The 22,408-nt window shown below is 45.4% G+C and overlaps 1 protein-coding gene across 3 annotated transcripts in view; it reads left to right on the forward strand.

The window, feature by feature from the left end:
- ZNF831 (zinc finger protein 831) overlaps positions 1 to 22,408 on the forward strand; it is a 98,809-nt gene that overhangs the window by 70,873 nt on the left and 5,528 nt on the right. For all 3 annotated transcript variants that reach the window (XR_008998042.1, XM_057503120.1, XM_057503121.1), the window contains exon 5: positions 21,995 to 22,152. Coding sequence is in view for 2 of the 3 variants with exons in the window: in XM_057503120.1 (XP_057359103.1) it covers positions 21,995 to 22,152 (158 nt within the window). In the remaining variant the exon portion in view is untranslated. The remainder of the gene's footprint in view (positions 1 to 21,994; positions 22,153 to 22,408) is intronic.

A 22,408-nucleotide genomic window follows, 5' to 3' on the forward strand; every position in this document is an offset into this window, starting at 1 on the left:
GTTAAAGATCCCTACTCCATCACCTTTTTAAAAACCAGTTTTATTAGGTGATCTTGGGACTGAGCCAGTCCTGCAGAGACTGGCATCATTCAGGCTGTTAGCATCCCAAACAGTATTTTGTAATTCACAATGAAGTGATTAGGAGCATGCCCTATACACAGGGGGGACTGTAAGGATTTGACTCTAAGGGGACTTCTTTCCTGAAGGATAAATTCTGGGAGGAAATAACCTCTCTTAGACTCAGGTGTATATAATCTCTGGCATAACACGCCCTCTGAGTGATCAGCAAGGAGCTGAAATGGGCCCAAGTGGTCTTGGTTGACTCAGATGGGACATTCCGAAAGTTAAAATGAAATTTGGGAGGACGTGGAGAAGGTGTGCTTGCTTTATTATAGTACAAACAGGTATAGAAAAAAAACCAATACCTACGTGATGATCTAGTCATACAGGGATATTTGGGAGCAATTATGTTTCCCGTACATTATTTTAAATAGTCATTTATTTTAACCTCCTTTGCTCTGAACCTCTTTATTCTCAAACTTCAGTTCTACTAATTGCTCAGCCATGTTACAACTTGTGTTCAATGTCTTATATTATCTAATAAAAATAATAATAGGAATAATCTTCGCTAATATCAATGGGGTACTTACCATGAACTAGTCACTATGCTGAGCCGTTTATCATCTACTTTTAAGTTTCTGACAGAAATATAAGTGATATAATTATACTTAATTTAACAATGAGGAAATAGGCACAGAGAGGTTAACTGACTGAGTGCAGGTTTTACAACAGACAAGTGCCAGGAATCTTGGCAGTCTGATTCCAAGTTATTAAATGCGATGCTTCTCATTCCAAACCTCACTTGTTATCATTGGAAGCCTCCAAAGGTAGTATGCTTACCTCTAGGACTTACAGACAAATATTCTAAAATAATTTTGACTATAAAAATATATATCACTAATCGTAAACAGATATACATGTCCTATATCAAAGGTAACATACATATATTTGTTACATAGCAGTAGCTAACTCTTATCAAACATATGTTTACCTGTGATATAAGTTAGCTGCAGCTGTGTAACAAAATGTTCCCCCAAATCAGTGGTTTGTAACAGTGTCTTTATTGTTGTCTATGAGTCTGTGTCAGCTGGGCATCCTTCTGACTTGAGCCAGGCTCGGCTGGTCTTGTTGGGTCTGCTCGTGCATCTGTGAGGCCAGCAGATTGGAGGGGTGCTGGCTGGTCAGGATGACTTCACCCACATGCCTGGGAGTTGGGTGACTATCAGCAAGGGAGATGACGGTGGAGGAAGAGTATGTGTCCCAGCCTGCCACAGGTGCAGAGAGAGCAGATTCACACAGACCTAGGATTAGAACTGGCATGACACCACTTGCAGCATTCTACTGGCCAAGCAGGGTCACTAAGACCAGCCCAGATTCAAGGGTGGGGAAATGACTCTACCTCCCAAAGGTAGACCTTAAAAACCCTGCAAAAGAATTGAGGATGTTTTGCTTGTTTGTTTTTGTAATCAGTCAAGCATACCTTCTAGTTAGGGCATTCATAACAATGAGAACAAATATGCCAGGAATTGTAAAAACCAGGGGTTTGTCTTTTCAAGTGACAAGTAGGCGGGGTGGGGGGGGTGGCCAGTCTGGGCCAGAGCCGCTGGTCACGGAGTTCCCCAGTGCCTCAGGATCCTTGAATTCTCCTGCCTCGCCATCCCTACCCTGGGCCTTTTGGTGAGTAGCACTGTCACTGTGGCACCTCCAGCCGTCGTGGTTGTATTTCAGCTGGAGAAAAGACACTAAGGGGTATGCCTTACAAAGCCTTCTGGAAGACGTTCTGCAATCCCTACTTACATGCCGTGGTCTAGGGCTGGGTCACCAGAACACCTCTGGCTGCAGGGAGTCTGGGGAAAGGGTGTTCTAGAGGCTCACTGAGCATCTTTGGGGTTCTATGGATAATAGAAGGGGAGGTAATGGCAGATAGGCAGCTCACAGTGTCTGCCCCAGAGTCCCATCTGATGCAGTAATATAAAGTTTATATTTAAAAATAATCTTATTTAAGTGAAAAGGGAAGTTAATTAAATATTTAATGCAATTAATAATGTATATCGGAAGCCAGCAAACTTTCTCTGTAAAAGAACAGATAGATTTTTTTGTAATCTTTGGACTGTAAATTTTTAAAACTTTCCTAGCCATCTAGTCCCTGTTGCAACCACTCAGTTCTGACATTGTAGGGAGAAAACAGCCATAGACAATAGATAAACGGGCATGGGTGTGTTCTGATAAAACTCTATAAAAATAGGCAGAGGGCCAGATTGGCCTGCTCGTTGTAGTTTCTTGATCCCTGGTCCAGATCACTTGCAGATGTGACAAAGTGGTGAAGACTAATACTTGGTGGTCAGCAGAGATGGTTGGCGCATTAAGGTTGTACAGGGATAACCAGAGTTTAGGAAATAGGCTAAAGTTGGACTCTTGTACTCTAATATTTCTCATACTATGGTGTTAAATGCAGTAAATCTTTGGCTTCTCTAATGAATCCTGAAAGTAACAATGATTTATAAAGATACTTAAAGCTTGTTTCTCTCACAAGTAACCACTGCGAGTGAGTAGCACGGTCTAAATACGGTGGCTCTGTGGTGTGGTGAGGGCCCAGGTTCCTTCTGTCTTGTTGCTCTGCTCTCTCCACTGTAGGTTTTCTGTTTTTTGTGGCTAAGATAACTGGTAGCTCCTGCCGTTGGTCTGCCTTCCAGCCAATAGAGAGGGGTAAAGAGGACGCACAGGTAACCACCCTCCCTTTAAGGTCCTTGGAAATTGCATAGATCAGGTCTTCTCACATCTCCTTGGTCAGAACTTAGTTCCCTGGTCACACTTGGCTGCAAGAAAAACTTGGAAATACAGTTTTTAGCAGAATGGCAATATGCCCCAGCTAGAAAGTGGGTTCTTCTTACTAAGAAAAAGGATCGGAAATAGGGGCACAGCTCACATGCTCTGCTACACAGCCTAGAGATACAGAGAGGGCTCAAGTCCAAAACTGTGCTCCTCATAAAAATTTCAGTTAATATTTATGCGCTAATGCCATTTTCCTGGTACCAGTTATGTGCTTAGATTTCCCTGTGTGCCTTTACCATTTTTCTCCCTAGGCAGTAGTAAAATCTTATTCAAAGTAAGAAGTCAAGTGAAAAAAAATTACAAGTAGGACTCTGAAATTCCAGTTAGAGAAAACCATGTTTTTATTTGTTTATCTGCAGAAAGCAAGTGCTACCACATCGAGAGTCTGTTTCTGAACGCCCATGTGCGTGTGCATGAGCTTGGGGACGTGCATTTTCTTCCTCACTTTCAAAGGCTTCTGTTCCGACCCCCTTTGGCTTGCTGCCCCCAGAAGCTGTAAAACAAAAACAGGTTTTCCCCTGTTCTTGCATCCCAGGTGCTGTGCCCGAAGGTAGCTGGTTTCATCCTTGTCATTTCTATTCAGTCACTGTTGCTTTTCCACAGTCGCCCACTGAAGGAACCTCAAATTATATGGTGAGCTGCGGTAATAACAGTAGTGAAAACACCTTGCTATTATTTACACAGAATAAAGTGGGCGACTGTCATAACTGCATTATGCGTATAGGTTCCACTGTTCCTCCCTGGTACCCCCACTGATCACTGGGAGGGTGCATGGCTATACCCATACGCCCCCAAAAGAAAACTCCTATCGTGTGTAACCGAGAAGAGACTCTACAGAGCACGCGCACAGGAGCTGGTGGTAACGTGGGCTGCTATGCCTTCCTTCGTGGGGAGGATTCTGCAGAAATGGGGCTGAACATTTTGGACACCTTTAATCTTCTTCTTCAAATTACCTTCAGACATAGGGCCTGTTACCATCAAAATTCATATTTAATCTCTAAGGAGAGCTACCCCTTTAAAGAAAAAAACGCAAGCCCTTGCTGAATGCAAATTGACATTAAATGGAGTTCAAAAAAACCACCAGGGTTTTTAAACATGATTATAATCAGTGAGAATAGTGGAGCAGAGTCAAATCATTATCGATCTCACTCGTGGGGGTGGGGGGAGGAACTGCTGTGAATTAATCAGAAAAGGAGATTTTCTGTCGGGCCTGTCCAGCTGCGGCTCCCCGCTGGGGTCCGCCTCCTAAGGGGCTGCAGCCGCCTGCGGGGCTTTGGGAGCCCGGCACCCACGCTCCCCGCGAGGGGCAGTGTCTGCGCAGGGATGGCATTGCAATTTTGAGGAATGACGTTAAAAAGTAACGGTGGGGCGTGAGTTTTGGAGTCAGACTGGCGTTGACTCAGTAAGTTTACTCAACACACGTTTATCGAGCACTTGTCACGTGCTCCTCACAGAGTTTCAGGTGCTGGAAAAATAGCGATGGTCAGAACAGACCCGCTTCCCTGGCTGCTGGAGCGGACCCCTGGCGGGAGGGAGCCGGGCCTCCATCCACAGTGCAGTGGGTGAGAGCAGGGCCGGGTGACGATGACACAGAGGTCACGCTCGCAGGAGGACAGCCTGTGTGTCTGGCACGCAGGATCCCAGTCCTGAGCCTGGGGGTGGGCTCATTTCCTTTGCCGCCGCCCTTCGGAGATGCCAGGACTCCCCTCCTCCCCTGGCGGGTGAGCACGGAGGGGACACGGGACATTCTCTTCTGAGGCCACCGTCTTTCACTTTCCTGTCCACTGGGCACGGGGCTCCCCCTGACAACGGGCTGCAGGCCCCACAAAGCTGCCACTTAGGCCATGAGTGTCCCCAGCAATAGGTGCCTCTGAGCCCCTCTTGGTATAGTGGAGGCATCTGGGCAGCAAGGACAAGAATTAGGGGGACTCAGCAGCGTCCGTTGCACACGGGACAATAGGAGAGTACAGAACCAGAACCAGAACCAGAACCAGAACCAGAACCAGAGCCAGGCAAATAAAAAACCTGATCAGGAAATAGCCAAGGATGGAAGTTCTACCGAAGCCCAGGCGATGGCTTCAGAGGAAGAGGGGCAGCCCGCCCCCTCTGCCCTGCAGGCCTGGGAAGCCATGGGGCCCTGAGCACGCCTTTGGGGAGGCGAAGCCACTCCTCTGCTTCACCCCAAGCACGCGGCAGGAACCCGGGAGAGACCTTGAGGAATTCTCGCAAGCTCTCTCCCATTTTCCTCAGGATAAAAGCAACAGGGGCTCCCTGTGTGCCCCCTGCTGGGGAGATCCTCCCGCTCTCTGGGAGTGTGTGTGCATGTGTGGGTGCACACACGTGCGTGCAAGTGGGCCCAGCACCCCCCATCCCACCCTCTGAAAAAGAATAAGAAAACCGCGCAGAGGCCCATCCCACTCCCCCTGCTCTCCCTGCCTCTGGTCGCGAGCATCTTGTGCCACTGTGGTCTTTGGGGTTCTTTCAGGAGGGAAGGGGTCAGCGGGGGCCTCGGGGTACCCAGGGGAGCTACAGGGCACAGAGGCGGCTGGGCGATGCACGTCTCAAGTGGGAATCCTCAAGCTGTCCCGCATGCACGTTTACAAGGACTCCATTCTTCTGCTCTTTCTGTCCTGTTGTTTTGTTGATGACTTGCTGACATTAAGAGCAGCTTTGAGACAAGCAGTGAGATACCCGCTAACGGGACCCCTGTGGGTGTGTGCCCCCTGCAGGCGTGAAGCAGGCCCCACCCTCGGCCTGACAGGCTGTGTGTCAACTTGACATCCCGTATTATTCTGAAAAGAGCCCACATCTTCCTTTGTACTAGGTCCTGAAAATTTGGTAGCTTGCCCTGGCCGTGCACTCCCCGAACTCTCTTAAAGGAAGTGGCCTTGAAGTGGGAGAACTGGGGAAAACATAGATGTTTCTTCAAGGCCCGTCATGGAAAGAAAGACTCTCCTGATCACATCTCGGAGGAAGAGCTGGGCTGCTTTGTGTAAGTCCCAGAGAGTAAGGGAGGAAGTGTGGACTTCCAGAAAGTTCCTGGATTTCGTCTAGGTCTGGAGACCCTCAGAACCACGGAGGTGGAGACCAGCCCTCCCCCACCAAGCTCGCCCCAGGACAAAGATGTTCGCAGTCCTTCAAAGAGCACCTAGTGCGTTCGTTTTTTTTATTCTCTTAATAAATTTCGTACTTGAGAACAGTTTTAGGCTTGCAGGAAAATGGCAAAGAAGCTTCAGAGACCTCCCATATACCCCCAGCTCAGTGCCCCCTGCTAGCAACATGTCACATTAGCATAGCATATTTGTCACAGGTAATGATATAATCATGATGGATACGTTACTATTAACAGAACCCCCCAGTTTGTTCAGATGTCCCTAGATTTTCCCTCATGTCCTTTGCCCAGCCCGCGACCCCACCTGAGACACCACATGACCTGTCGTTGGCATGTGACAGCTCCTCAGCCTCTGCTTGTTTCTGCTGAGACAAACCTTGTCAGTCTGGGGGAGGGCTGCTCAGGTGTATCATAGGGCCCCCCTCTACTCGGGTTTGTCTCATGTTTGTCTCATGGTCCTACCGGGATGATGCATTTGGGGGATGAAGACCCCTGAGGGGACGTGGGCTTCTCACCCCACCACATCCGGGGTCCCACTCTCCATGTGACTCATTGCCCCGGCGTTGACCCTGGTCACCCGGCTGAGCCCTGTCGGGTTCTGCACCTGTCCTTGCTCCCATTCGCCTTTTCCCCACAGGAATTCTGGGCCTTTCTACCCAAAGTGTTGGGTGCCTGCCTCCATTTCCCTGCTTTTCCTGGGTTTCTCTCAGCTGCAGACTTGGCCCTCTGCCCTGAGGAGAGCCCCCACTCGCCCCTTCTGTCTCCCGTGGTGCACGGTGTGTTTAGTATTTCCGGAGCAAATATAACCAGCTGCTACATGACACCAAATTCACTGTGGTCTTTTACCTGAACCAAGATGTTATTGGACAGGCAAATTACTTTTATTTTCCTTGAAAATATTTGATACGAACTGCATTAGAATCTTCCCTGAGAAAATATACCCAGGACCTATAATCAGAGGAGAGGTGTTACCTATAAAAAAACAAAGAACCACGGGGTACACTTCCACACTGAGGCCTGTTTTAAATCTTATTGTTTACTCCATCCCATTTCATACATGGCCCCGTCCTCTCCCCGAATATATTAGCAGGTGGGCCAGGCAAACACCCAGAGGACCTTCAGGATAATGGGGCACACCCGGTTCTCTCTCAGCGGGGTGTCGGTGAGAAAGAATGGATAGCCCTGGGTCCTCCTGGATGGGGAGAAATATTTCTGGGGTAAATAGACTAATAATTTTTTAAAATAGAATTTTTGAAGTCCATTTTGCATAGGGAGGTTAAAAATGGGTTGAACTGATGGGATGGATAGAGAATACTGATCGTTCAGCCTGGCCTTCTGTCAGTCCCTTATTTTCTGTCTGTGTTGTGGCCTCCGGGTCCCTTTGCAGTCCTCATAAATTCATTCCTCCTCCTGGCCTGTTGGAGACCCTCAAAGCCACTGTCTCCATGAAGAGGCCCCCCTTCTTCTTCCTGGAGGTGGATCTAAGTTGGTGTGTCAGTGGTCCAGCCGCCAGCTGCAGGCAGACCAGGTGCCTCGTTTTGACCTGTGCTTCGTCTCTGCCCCCAGTAGGTGCACAGGGGACGTGAACTCACAAACACCCAGTGTCTCCCAGGGTTGCTTGATTCCACCCTTCAGGGAGCCCTGCCCTGGAGAGCTGAGTCCCCCCTTCTGGAGGCAGACTCATTTTCTTATGAGCCCCTTGCCCTCTGGGAAATGAGAGATAGAAAGAGAGAGAGATGTTTCTGGCGGAAAACAGCCATCTTGTCCTTTTCTGAAATACATGCCATTGGCAAGTTTACCAACAAAAGCCCAAGTTTGCGCTCTTATTTTCTCTCCCTGCTCAAAAAGAGAAGGTGAAGCGGGTTAGTCTTTTTCTCCCCCCACCCACCCTCTGCTCCCCACTGCTTTAAAATTCTTGCAGGAGGAGTTATGAACATCACAAAAGTCATCTAGAAAATGTTCCCCAGCCTGCAATCACTGGAGTATGGCCGCCTTGTTCAGAGCTCCAAAATGCATTTCTACATAATGCTGCTTTTAAATGTCATTACGTACATCATGCTATTTCTGAGCTCCTCATCCTTCCCCTCACATTTATTAGAGGATAGCTAAGGCTTTGCACCCCGAGAAAACCTTCATAATAATGAACTCTACTTGATGGCCTTTCCTAGCGGATATGGGCTTGGAAGCCATTTGGAGGAAAATGGATAAATAGCCTTGGGTCCTTGTGCACAGGGGAGTGGGAGAAATAATTATGAGATCATAGAGACTCATCATTTCTCAAAACAGACTTTTTGATGGCTGTTTTCTCATCATGGTGTCAGAAAATTCTAAAAAATGGTGGGAGGGCTTTAGGAAGCCCCTGTCTCTCCACACCTGTCCCTGCTCTCTACCTTTTGGCCGTGGGCTTAGCTCTTGAGTGTTTGGAGCCTCCCTGCATTACTCTGCTGAGAGAAGCTGGAGCTGTCTCCCCCCTTGGGTGTTTGTGAGGGGCCCCCCCTCACGACAGGTCTTGATTGATAGGAATGGCTCACCCCATCAGTCAGGACCCCACTGCCAACCCCGCGTTACCAGCGTACAGCGCCTGGAGCTGCTTGGGGCGGCGGAGGTGGCCTGGCCAGCATCTTCAGTCAGACCTTCCTTAGCGCAGCCAGCCCCCAGCCAGCTCCCTTTTCCCTCCACCCCAAGGCAGCGTGGCTAGAGGTAGCAAACGAAAATACAGGGCACCCAGTGGAAGCTGAATTTGGATGAACAGTGAGTACATTTTCTTAGCATAAGTATACCCCAATCATTGCATGAGACAAATTTATGCTAAAAACAATCGTCAACTTGAGGTGAAAATTTGGGCATCCCCATTTTATCTGGCAACCTTCTGTAAGGCCCTCAGACCACCCTCTCTGGTCTGGTTTAGACCTTCCTGGCGACTCCATATGCTTGAAAATTTATTCTGAACTTTCTTTCAAATCTGATTTCACTTCTGTATCCTTATCGGTCTGGGGTTTCTGCTCTTTCCTGCCCAGACTGCATGGGGCCTTTTCATGGCTGGATATATTTCTGGGCTCTCAAACTCTTAACCAGTCAGCATTTAAGAGGGTTGGAAGGCTGGATGCACTCACCTGGCTCCCCAGACTCCCTGATTCCCCTGTAACCCGTCTATTTTGATCTGTTTCGCTCTCTCTGTCCCTACCTCCCTGTGTCTCTCTGCCAGTCTCATCCTTCTGGGCTGCTTGGCTCAAATATGGGGTTCCCTTCCCAGGGCCCAAGGCTGCTCAGCCCTGCCACCAACCGGGGAGAGACAGTTGGAGGGGTGAGAGCCCCCCAGAGCCACCACACATTCCTTCACCCACAAAGAAAGGCCATCTTCACTTCCCTCTTAGAGCTAAACCATGGAAGAAGGGGGGTTAGTTTTCTCTTCTCTAAAATTCATGAGGAATTATCAAAGCCACATCATTCTGGCCCAGAAAATACCCGCAGCCGCCGTCATCCACGGTGAGCTCTCTTCCACACGGGGGACGTGTCCACACTAAAACCCACTTTAAGTGGTGTTGTCTCCCTCATGCTATTTCATCTCCTCCTGTCCTCTCCCCCTTGTATTTATTAGAAGCTGGGTATGGATTTCTTTCTTTTCCCATAATAATGAAGTGTGTTGGGCAGGAGCTTGCAGTGAGTACAGGACCGAGGATGTTCTGTGAGGACAGTGGAGAGCCCGGCTTTCCTCTTGAGAGAGAAACAGCCGAGGTAAAACAGATGAGGACATGTCTCAAAGTGGAAGTTTGGAAGGTCGCTTTTGCATAGGGAGGTTGCGAGGTCCTGGAGGGGACGGAAGCCCGTGGGATGGTGATGGGGCCATCTCTCCCGCCCCCCTCGGGTGCCGGCCTCCTCCAGGGCCCCAGCCACGCTGCACTCTCCCCCTGCTCTCTGCATGGTGGCTCTGGTGCCGTTCTCACGAGGGCCTGAGTGAGGAAGCCTCCCAGAGCCGCTCCTGGTGCCGCCAGCCCTCGTCCTTTGATGGATGTTTATGTAATTTCCTTAGTAGTTTTCTGCAGGATTCACAGAAACAGTGTAAGCTGCTTTGTTTCAGACCATTCCTTTGGTTTATTTCATGATAATTTAAGCTGTGTGACCTTCTTTCTGATTCAAATTTAGTGATAACATATTTTAAAAGGTAAGTCAAGCTTCCCTGAATGAATTTTCCGGGACAACTGTGTGAAGTTCAGTTGTTTTCCTCCTCGTTTCATCTCCTTGCCTTGGACCTTCGTGTTACACACTTCATGTAGTTGGCATTTCCTCTGTAAGCACATGAGACAGACTCTGCGCCTTCTCTTGGGGGGAAATTCTAGGGAGGTAATCTTACCAGCCCAGCTGTGAGCCCAGTGGACAGCCATGTGGCAGGGGCACCAGTGCCCCCGCCCCACGCTGCCCGAGGCCACCAGGGCAGGTTCCGGGTGTGCCCAGACACTGTCTTCTTCCCTCCAGCAAGTTGTGCGGACCTCAAACTCTGCTCGCTCCACAGACCCCGAAGCTTCTGTACGTCATTTGTGCAGAATCGTGTCTCTGCCTCAGAACTCATGCCATCTCCACCCTCCCCCAACCCCAGGTGTAGCCTCCTGGCTGCATGACGTCGTTCACACTCTTTTCCAAACAAGAGTGAAAGGCCACCTGCCATTTTCTGTCAGATGGTAGGTTTCCTTTCCTGCATTACTTTCAATTTGCAAAACAGACTCCGTTTGTGGGTGGCGGAGTAGGAATCTCCAGGAAAGGTGTAAAGATTTTTGAAATGCCTCAAAGCATAGAATTTCTAGATACTTCTAACATGTCAACTGTTCTTAAAAAAAAAAAAATCTACAAATAGATATTGATGAGTGTGGATGAAAAGTTATTTTGGGGGCTGTATTCTCCTTTTTTAATTCTCTTTCCTTACTGTTGTGTTGGTTGTCCTCCTTGTCTTTCAGGTGAAATACGATTATATGTGTAGCCAAGTTTTAAAATTTCCAGTGTGTTTTAACCAGATTGATGAAATTTAGAAGAAGATACTCTGAGTCTAGGAGAAAATTTCTGAAGGAAAAAAAAAAACCAGTCCTATATTTCAAGTTTCACATCATAAAAAAAATTTCTGAAGTTGATGTGAGGACAGAAGAATGGCTTCTTAGAATTCTGCACGAACTTGGTGCATCTCTTCTTATGAATCCCCTTCCCCTTTGTTACCGCATCTCGGCCCCCGAGTTACATGCAACCTTGAAGCAGGTCCTCTGGTTTCCTCACAGACAGGCAGAGCCAGCTCTTGGTATTTTATTCCCCGCTTTGGTCTGAAAAGAACTCATGACTGTCCCCCTTTATTTTTTATCAGGATCCATAGAAACCACCTAGAGGCTCTTGCTCAAAAAACACTACTTGAGTCACAGTGCTACAGGACTGGAGTCCCAGAAGTGCCCTTTCTTTAGAAGAGGAGATCTTGAGAGAAGATGAAGCCAATTTAAAGTATTTCAATAATGGCCTAGCATCCACCTGGTCCAATTTCTTTCATTATTAAGAAAACCACACTTATAAAGTCAACCAGAAAGCATACATTCTTGAGCAAATTTTAGTATGAAAGTTTTGAAAGGCTATTTTGGGGCCACTTTTTCCCTTTATCTTGGTCCTCTCGCTCTTAAATAGTATTTAAGAAATGCTATTGAATTCTGGACATGTATAAGATTTCACATTACTGAAATATTTTCAACTGGCTCTTCCACTAATGTTGTGTAGAAGAAGAAATATCTGAGTGGAGGAGAGTTTTCAGCTCTCCAAACACTTGCCTTTACTCAAGAAAGCAAAGATATCTGCAATGGCAGGTGTTCCGAAGTAAGAAAAAGAAATTACTCAAGTACTACACAAGATAGACTATCCGAACATGTTATGAAAACAGAAGTGTTCCTTCACCCTCTCTTCCCAGTTTTCTTGTCAAAAAGTTTTACTAGTCTGAAATTGAGCTTTTTTTCTTCCCAAACATGTATCTTTTTGCAGAGACTGGACTTAGAATGTTTTCTTTCCTAAGGTGACAGGAAAACCAAAACTGATGAGGTTGACTCCAATATTTTCTTTCTGGCCTTTGTTTCTAGTTTGAAATTAGTCCATTTTTCCCTCTTAACAGGGCTAGTGAAGGAGAAAAGGGAAGTTCTTTCTTCCCAGCTATTATTATCAACATGGATCATTTTCTTCTTTTTAAGGAGGCAAATCTTGAGGAAGAACGAACTCTCTCTCAAATACCTCAATTATATTTCGAGAACTGAACTGTCTTTTACAGACTAATTTAGAAATGAGAGACATGGAAAATAATAGTTCAAAGAGCAGATAGTTTTGATTTCAATCTTGGCATTTTAGGGATCCAGTGGTATTGTCAATAACCGTTTTCCCCTTCACCTCCTGAACACAATGTGCTCTCTCGATCTTAGGTACATGCTTATAGTCAGGCCTCCAACTTCTAACTCAAGGATGAATTTTAAACATCAGTTTTCCACTAAACATCTTTCAGGGAAAGAAAAAAAATATTCTCTGAGAAGGAAATCTTAAATTGATTGCTTTTCATCAAAGAAATAGAAATGAGTATCAGAAAAGTGGTTTCTGATTACTTAGAAGAGACAAACTTCCAGAAAATTGCATTAGAAAAGAGAAATACTCTGGCATGTGGTGAGATTTTGGTAAATGTACTGTTCTGTCCCTCTGAGGGGCCCTGCAGTTATGTTCTCTCAGGAGAACTGACGTGAGGCTTCTCTGTTGTGTCGGTTCTCCCGGGGAGTTTTGTGAGGTGACGTTTCGGTGACTCTTCAGGCAGGTCACTTCCGACTCTTGAGGTGAGATGTCCCTGCGGTGTGACTCAGTGACTCACAGCCCATCTCCCTGGTGGCATTTACCTCAGTACTGATCACTGTGCAATTATGTCCTGATTTTCTTCTCTTCACCTATGTGTACACTAGGTATACTGAGCTTCTTAAATTATTAACAATACACCTCGGTTTATAAAATTCTAGGCTGAGGGAGGCACTTCTGTTCTTCCTTTTTGTCTCATTTACTTTCTCTTTCGCTGGAATCTCTTCTTTTGAATTCTGTATATATCTAAGCTTTTAAGTGACTGAAATATTTTAACTGGATTTTTTTTTCCCACTGACATAGTGTAGGGAAAACGCCTCTGAGGCTAACGGTATCAAGGCAGCTGTCTTTCATTGAAAAAAAAACAGGAAGGGAGAGAGAATTTCTCTGACAGGTGCTTTCTGAGATAAAAAGTTCACCTAATCGTGTTGAAGAGGTAGAAGAGCTACATAGTCTGTGAGGATGGTGATGTAATTCTCTGAAATTAAGTGGATTGGGAATTTTCTTTTTTTTCTTTTTAGCCTTTAAACCTCCATTCGTCCCCTGTGAGCGGCCTGGGAGGGGTGGGAGGGGGCCCTCTTGGTGTGGTTCACGCCCTGCTCTCTGTCACAGGCCACCTCAAAATATTTTTCTAAGAGAAACAAATGGCAGCCTGAACCCCAGGGTTCCTCACCCACAAACTCCCACCCGGCTCCCCTGACTAGAGTTAATGGTTCCGCACCATTATTTTTCCTGTCAGAATTAATGGTGAGATATTCTTTTCCTAAAGCCATTAGTTAAGGAATATTGCTTACAGAATTGCTGAAACAGGGTAACACCTCCTTCTCCAGGGTGTAAATCTTAAGAAATGATGAGACAATTGCTTAAACACATCAATTATATTCCAAAGCCTGAATTTTTTTTTCTCTACAGTTTTCATGTGTAGTTAAGAAACTTTGAAAGTAAATGGTCCATAAAGTAGATTCCCTTGGCTCAATTTTGGCACTAAATAATTCAAATTGTGCTAGCAATTTTTTTTGTTCTCCATTTAGTTTTCTTTCTTTCCTACAATAGGTCCTCTCTTTATTTTAGGGCATTTTCTCATTGTCTGAGGATTATTAAAGTTTGAACTTACCGAAAGATTTTAAGCGTACTTTCCCATTAAGTATGTTTTTTTTGGAAGAAATGGTAAGTGAAGTGTCCTCACACTGATTGCCTTTCATCAGGGAAAGAGAAGAGAAACTTGAACCATCGAGAAAAGTGGTTTTTGAAAAAAAGAGATTGGAAAATGATTACTCGGAAGAGGCGAAATCTCAAAAAAAAAAAAAATAGGATAGTACAGAAATACTCAGATTTGGTTAGAGATGGAAAATATATTTTTTTCTCTGCCTTTTGTGAGTCTCTCAACTTTTCTCTGCCTGAGAAAGTAAATGACGGGTCACCAGGCTGCGAGGATTCATCGCCCCTCCTTCGGCATTGGGCTCTGACGGGACTGACCTGACCCTTAGCTTGGTCTGAGGATGCTCGGCACGTCTGGGGCTTTTCCTCATTGTTTGCAGGCTGACTTTTAGAGCCAGTGTCATTATTTGTCTCTTCTTTTTCTTTCACACTAATAAGGCAACATCCCGCTTGTTGCAATGAAGAAAGCACCATTGGCATATCCACGAGTTAAGTAAGTTGCTGTCCCTTCCACACAGTTCTCCGCGTACCTTCAGAAGTGGGCAGACACTTCATGTTATTGTTGTTTTACACAAATCGATCATACCATATGTAGAAATCTGCAACTCTTTTCTTCTTTATCTTGTATATCATTCTAGGTCTGTATTACATATGACCGATAGCTAGCTAGCTAGATGATTGATAGATAGATAGTTTTACCATTGGCTTAAAAGCCCAGAGTGTGGCTGCACCATAATTTGTTTATTCAGCCCTTCCCTTATTGGTGGGTGCTCTTGATTGCTACTCTTCTTCCTGCAACCTTTGCTGCAGGAAACATTCTTGCTCAGTTTCCCAAAACATGATTGGAGTTTCATGATTACATATTTCATTTTATGATGCTACCAAACTACTTTTCAAAAACAGGTTTACCCCCCTCTAAGTAGTTTTTAACAGCATTTTAAAAAAGAAACTTTGCTTTTGCAAAAAAGCAAAGGCTGGGTGAAGCCTAGTCTCACCATCACTGTTGGTGCTCTTGAGTTTATCTAACGAGATGTCACAAACGGCCCTTCTTGGTCAGATTGAGACCACAGATGTTTGGTTAGCACAGGGTCGCTGTTTGAAGATTAATTCGTTATCAGTGTTTAAAGACACATGGAGTCCAGCTTTCTGGTTCTCTTGGAAAATGGACAGATGCGGCCACCTGGGCCCTGGATCCTTCATGGTCTCTGTCAGCAGGAGCTGAGGGTCACGTGCCCTGGAGCCCGGCTGTGCCCTCCATGCCCCACAGCCCCCTGTCCCGGGCAACTTCCTTCATCTGTTACTTGGCCCCTTTAGCACTTGAGTTTGTGGTTTGAGCTTGTGGTTTAAGCCAGTGTTTTCCAGTTCCACACTGCTGACCTTGGTCCCTGTTCTCTGGGCCCTGGCACTGGCTGGGTGCCAGGAGTACCTCCCTATGTCAGGGCAGCTGAAGAGCCCCCGGATGTCACCCCTGGTGGAGGCCCACTGGTTCAAACAGATCCATGAAACCCATTTTCCTCAGCAAACTTGAGACAAACTTTTCAAAGCATTTCTGAGCCACTTCCATTGTTTTTCTTTGTTCCGTAGGCCTCCGTTTCACTTTATGAAGGAATGTTGTTGAATTCTGTACACGACCCAGCTTTAAAGTCACTGAAATGTTTCAAACCAGCCCCCTCCACTGAGTCTGGAGAAAATATCTGAGAGGAGAAAGTGATCAAAACCCTTTCCTTTCATCTCAGGAACAGAAATGTAGAGATGGCCACGATTACAGGTGGTTTCTGAAGTAAAAGCTTTACCTAATTATACACACATAAAAGGTACAATTTCTAAATACCATACTAAGAGGCTTGAATAACCCCTGGGATCGGTGTGCGGCCGCCTTTGTTCACGCGTGTTCCTGGGGAGCTTTCCTCGGTTAGGTCTTAGGCCAGGGCAAGCTGACCTCCCCTCTGTGCTCCCTGGCCCCTGGGAAGCGCTGCCCCCGAGGCTGGGGAGGGGTCTCTCCAGGCTCCCCTCCCTCTTTGCCTTCCCCCTTCCTTCTGTGACAGCAGAGAATGACTTTCCTACATCTTTTCTCATTAGAATTAATGGAGAGGTATTAATTCTTTCCCTAAAGCTATTAGTTAAGTCAGAGTGCTCTGAAATTGCTGAAACAGAATCATTTCTCCTCCATCCCAGGGTGTAAATCTTGAGGAAGGATGAGAAACTGTGGCGAGTATATCAACTATGACCCAGGGAAGAGACCCACATAGACAATTTTCATTTAGTAACAAGGAACTTCTAAAATAATGATACATGAAAGTAGATGGGCTAGGCTCAGTCTTGGCATTTAACACTCCAGATGGCATTTCCTTTATCGTCTTCTTTCTTCCTGACACAAATTCATAATCCTGTTTTTACTCTGCATTTTAAAGTCACGCTCTTGGCTGGACATGATAAAACTTTTAACTGAAAGCATAATTTTACATACGATGTCACACGAAACATAGTTTAGGTGAAGAATTTCTGTGCAGGACGAGTTCTTGTCCTGATTGCCTTTTGCCAGAGAAATAGAAAGAAGATGAAAACCGCTAGGAAAAGCAGTTTCTGAAATAAAAGATTCAGTTGTGATTACTCAGAGACAAACTTTCAAAAGATTGCATTAGGATAGTACAGAAATAGCCAAGGCCGGACTTAATAAGTGTATTTGTCTGATTCCTCTCGAGTCTCTCTCGGCACTACTCACTGCCCACTGGCTTCTGACCATTTTCTGGTTGGAATCCGTGTCCCCAGTTGCTGCCTAAGAAAAGTAAAGCTCCTCACTTCTATGACTTTCAGCCAGAATTTTTCCTTCCACAGGAGCCTTATAAACAAAACCTGTAATAGGATTGTGGAAACATACGAATTTACTTGCAAAAATGTAAGTACAATGTCTGGCATGCAAGAGAGACTTAAAAAATATTGGTTGAATAATTCTCGATGAATGAATGTTTCAGACTGAGTAGAGAAAAAAAAACAGCCACACAGGTATGATGTCAGAACGATTTTACAGGACATGTGGTTTTGCTCTTTCTCCACAGGTATAGGTGGGGTCAGGGCCCCCTTTTCACGACCCCATAGTGCTGCTGCTTTTTCCTTCATAGTATTTACTCAGTGGTTTGGTGAATTTTTTGTGCAATTATTTGCTGACTGAATTTCTCCCCCATTAAACTATAATTTCCATGAGGGTGTGTGCCTCGTTTACCACTGAATAAATTGCCTGTCTAGTGTATTCCTGGCTCAAAGCATTGGCCATGCTCAATATTCAATATTCATGGGTTTAGTCAATATTTAGGCTCATTAATACAGGCTTGTCCTTGGGCTCCACAGGTATGGATCCCCAAAATGGGCTCCACAAATATTTTAATGAATGAGCAAATAACAGCTCACATAGTGATTACTTTTAGAGTTCCACCCAGCTTTCCTTAAGTAATTGCCAATCTTAATTGCTAGCACATTGTGCATCCTTCCACGGCAGGGACACTTCTAAACAATTTAATCTCAGATCAATTTGTTGGCTAGGATATTACTCCAGTGTTCTTGTTTACCCTTATCGCTTGCTTAGAAGGCCAACAGAGCAGACTTATTTTTACCCCTTCCTTATAAAGCAGAGTCTTTGGACTCCAAGTTACTGGAGATTTTGGTGTGTTGGGTCAACTGAAGAAAATGTACCAAATTAGTTACATTTTTCAGATAACTATAGTTGAGTAATACTCTTACTAGCATTTTAATAAGGCCTAGCAATTAGCTGGGAGAAGGTTTGGCACTAAAGTTTGTCTGCAGATATGTTGTATGTTTCATCGTGTCGTTTCTTCATTCCATTTTCTTCCTAATGATGTTACAGTTTCCGAGAGCCTTTTCAGGATGGTTAAATTTAAATTTGCTACATTTTAAGCAGTCTCTTCTTCTAAACGTAGCTTGGCAGCTATTTCCAAGGGAAATTATTAAAAACGCAGCCTTTAATCAGGGGGAGAGCAGAACGTCACACAGAGCTGTAATAAGAGATGATTTCTCCAAGAAGATTCACATAATCGGGTAAGAGCGGTCGAATCTCCAAAGATGGCATTAAGACGGTGGGTCCGTAATTTCTAAAGATGTATGAAGTCATTCATAGAGTCATGCTGAAATGTAACCAGGACCACATTCTGTGCTTTAACAGTGGACAGGGTGCTCCCTGCTTTTTTGAAAATAGCCATTCATTTAAAAGCAAGTTAGCATCCTTCCTCAATAATCCAAATTCATTTAACACACTTCAGTGACATTCTTTGGGCATTTTTCACAATTATTAAAGATAACTCACTTTTCTCTGTAGACTGTAGGTCAAAAGCAAATTAAATCAATGGGTTTTCTTCTTTTAGTTCCTCAGATGAGTCAGAAGTTATTGGTCAAATGCGCACATGGCCTTTCGGTTCAGCTTAAGAACCCCAACAACCTGCTGAGAACACATTTGGCCAATCTGATTATTTTCTCTATACTAATTGGTTTTACCTCCTCGTTGAATTGAATGAATTGCCTGGTTGCTTTGTCACTGTGGGGACACAGCTTAATCCACTTAGAGTGGGGTGCTTGTGTTTGGCAAACTATGGGGCTGCATAAAGCGTTATCATCATTATTTTTGGTGATTTTTCATGAGTGAGAATGAAAATATATTTGAGTCCATCCATTTCCTCCACTTCGACTTCTGCTGCCCTGGCTAAGCCGTCTCCTCTGGCCACCAGACTGCCTGGCGACCTCGGACCTGGTTTTCCCGCCTCTACATTCCTTTCCCCCCAGTTTAGTCTCTGGATCATAGCAACACGCATCTTTAAAAGGTGTGGACCCCATGTGGAAAACACTGGTTTCTTCACAATGAATACAGCATAAAATCTCAGCCCCTTCCCAAGGCTGCCAGCACCCTACAAGGGCTGAGCCTCTATTGGCTTCCTCACCTTCATTTTGCCCCCAACCCTCTGCACCCTCTTTCCCCACATGCTGGCCTCCCATTGGTTACTGAATCCCCAAGCCCCTTCCCACCTCGGGGTCCCTGCCTCTGTTCCTCCTTCGTCCGATGGCCTTTGTGGGCAGGTTCTTTCTCATCCGGAAGGTCTCATTTCAGACATCACTTTCTCACAGAGGCCTTCCTCAATTGTACAAAAACGTCATCCCCCTTTGCCCTCTGTAACATGTTCCCCATCTACTGTTACTTTCTGGAATATTCTGCTCCCCATGCTCATTTTTTTTTGTGACCCATCACAAAACTGAACTGATCTTTTCTATCCCCGTACTTATTTTATTTCTCTTTCATGGTGGAGCAGATGCTCTTGAGGGCCAGAGAGCCTCGTCTTGTTCTTCTCTGATCCTTGAGCTGAGCAGGGTGCCTGGTGCATTGAAGGGGCCGGCACATGTTTCTTGAGCAAATGAATGGAGGATCAAAACCTGCTTCTGTGTCATTAGAAGGTGATGCTCAAGTGAAAACTGTGTTAAAGGAAAAATCATTGCTTCCTTTCCCAAACTGTTGCATTTTTCTTGGATTTTCAAAGTTGATTTAAGATTAGTGTGCTTAACAATCTAGTAACCTGCCTCTTGAGATAGAAGAAGTAGGTGTGTAATTCCCAGGCAGGAGTTGGCAACTCCTCACGGAGAAGCTGACCAGTCTGTGTGCAAGACCCAAAGAGACTTGTGTCAGGGTTTCCCACACACACAGGGCAACCAGCTAGCCCTACAGGGTGGCCATGAGTGACAAATTGCACTTGTAAAGAGCTTCCAGTCAGCTTTTTAGTGCCCACTTCTTAAATATAGGCAGATATATAAGATTTCTGGGTATCCCATTTAAGCCTTTAAAATGAAAGAGAGAGATAAAAGCAAACAGAATCAAAGGAACTTAGGAGACAGACCCTGTAGGAAGGGGCAAGCCAGCGATAACAGTGAAAACAAATCATTATGGACATTGCCAGAGGTAGAAGGGAAGGTGTTGGAGCCTGAGATGATAAGAGGTTGCGTTAAGGATGAATAAATAGTAAAAGGAAGCTCTTAGAAATTAAAAACAGAAGAAATAGAAACTTATGAGTTGGACTGTAACATGGAAGGAATTCCCTCAAAAGTAAAATAAAAGAAGACAAAGGAACAGAAAATAGGAGAGAAAACATAAGAAAAATAGAGGATTAGACCAGGGGGTCCATAACCTAATAAGAGCAGTTCTAGGACGAAAGACAAAACATAAGGGGAAAAAAATCAAAGAAATAACAACATGTTTTTTCAAAACTGAAAGACATGATTCAGATTCAAAGGGCCTATTGCATGCCCAGACAATGAATAAAAATACACCCAGGGTCCTGGTGATGTGGGAACAAAGGAGAGTCTAGCAGCTTCCAGAGAGAGAAAAACAAGAAGACTTCACCCAAAGGATCATGAATCATAGACCAGGTTGGCTCCAGACTTCTCAACAGTTAGGACTCAGTGCAGCCATGTCTTTGATTCTGAAGGAACATGAATTCCAGTTCAGAATGTTATATCCAGACAAGCAGCAAATTAAAGTCCAAAGAATTTTATTTCACACACCCTTTCTCAAGAAGCTAATGCATGTCTTCATTAAGAAAGCAAGAAAGCCAACCAAGAAAAAAGAAGTGTGGTGGTCCAGGAAGCAGGAGGTGAGGACAGGGTGACAGAGACCTGGGAGCTGCTCGGTGGTGCAGGGGTCCACTCAGACAGGGCAGGAAGTTTCCAGGTGCATCTTTCTTAGGAAAGAAATGAAAGCTTAGACAATTGGGAAGGAATTTGGAGATGATCTTAGACACAGGCCTATTGGAAACTAAGTAGAAGAAAAAAAAAGTAATCATGCACCTCAGAACAGCGGTGGCCAGGAAGGCGGTGCAGCCGTGGTACATTCCACGGTTCAGTGGCATGAGGCATGGCCTGGTCACAGCAACGTAAACACCGAATCTTCTCCTAAACAAGATTGTGACATGGTTATGTAAGTACTGAGAGGAGACGGGGCTGGGAAGGGAGCATGTGCACAGGGGCAATGAGGGCCGTGGATACAGAGAGCTGGGTAGAGCGGTCCTCCTCACCTCCTGAGAAGTCACAGGCTTACCTCCAAACTGAAAAAAAAAAAAAACAGTCAAGAATAGAGCTATCAGCACATGATTAAAGTGAAGGAAATAAATATCAAAAGAATCCAACATGGGAAAAGATGAGTGGGTGGCCAGAGGTTGCTATTTTTCTTAATAAGCATGAAGATTTGACTTTTAAACACTGTGCATCTATAACTTTAATCAAAATAAAATCTAATTTAAAAGTCGGTCTCTAATGCTTTTCTCTGGTGACACAGCCATTCTAGAATGTTTTTCTGATCTCTTCTCATGATGTAATCTCCTGTCCTGAGATTCTGTGGTCCTTTGGACCTGTGGCCCACGCCAGTACGGGAAAGTGGAGGCCGGCAAAAGTAAGGGTGAAGAGAAGGGGGAAGGCCACTCCCCATGAAAGGGAGATGCCACTTCGTGGATATTATCAAGGGCACGAATTTGCCGCCCTCGTCTCCCTGCAAATCATAATAATGAGCACCACTAAACAACAGCAACACAAAACCAGCCCCGCTGCCCACTGCGCAGTGCCGTGAAGGGGACCAAGACATCGTATATGACAGACAGGGAAATTCCTGCTCTTGACCTGGGTTGCATGGCCAGAGAATTCAAGCCAGTCTAAAGTGAACCTACACAAAAGTAGCCAGGAAGGTGGCTCTGATGAAAAACAAACCCGTGAAAAATTTTAAAAAGATTTTCTGCCTTGGGAATTGGTTTTGCCACTTCCCTCCTTAGCAGAAGTGGAGACATTTTATTTGATTGTGTGAACTGGCTCTGGGGAAAACTGGATTCCGGAACACGGTGTGACCTGAGGCTTAGTGAGCTCAGAGCTGGTCCCGAAGATGGAGATAAACTAGGAAATTACTATTGGCTGACTGTAATTTCAGGTGTGTATAAATGTGCCTCACCCTTTTAGGTCTACGTCTGCAAGGGGAGCCATCCGGTGACCCCTCAAAATCGTCTGTTTGTTGTGGGAACAGAGAGAAGGAAGATGGTGGTCGACAAGCCTCACCAAGCTTCCCTCTGAGCACAAGTTCGAGGACTGTCAGTGCAGCAGCCAAAGACATGGTGAAGGTGGGAATGACGCCACTGAGCCGTTTCTACCTGTCAGTTATGCTCCCCTTCCTTGTCGTTGGTGTCCAGGATAGTGGAACCTGCAGGGACCACTTACTGACATTTCCCGACGCAGAAAGCCTGTTAGGCAAACACACACTTCAAGCATTGCCTTTGGGATGATCTGATGGTTTGTTAAAAATCCCAACTATGTTGTTAATTCACCCCTGAATAGAACAGAGATGTTGTCACAGTGCAGACGTCCCTGTCACGTGGC

This window comes from Manis pentadactyla, chromosome 5 (genome assembly GCF_030020395.1).
Source record: "Manis pentadactyla isolate mManPen7 chromosome 5, mManPen7.hap1, whole genome shotgun sequence".
Taxonomy (NCBI): domain Eukaryota; kingdom Metazoa; phylum Chordata; class Mammalia; order Pholidota; family Manidae; genus Manis; species Manis pentadactyla.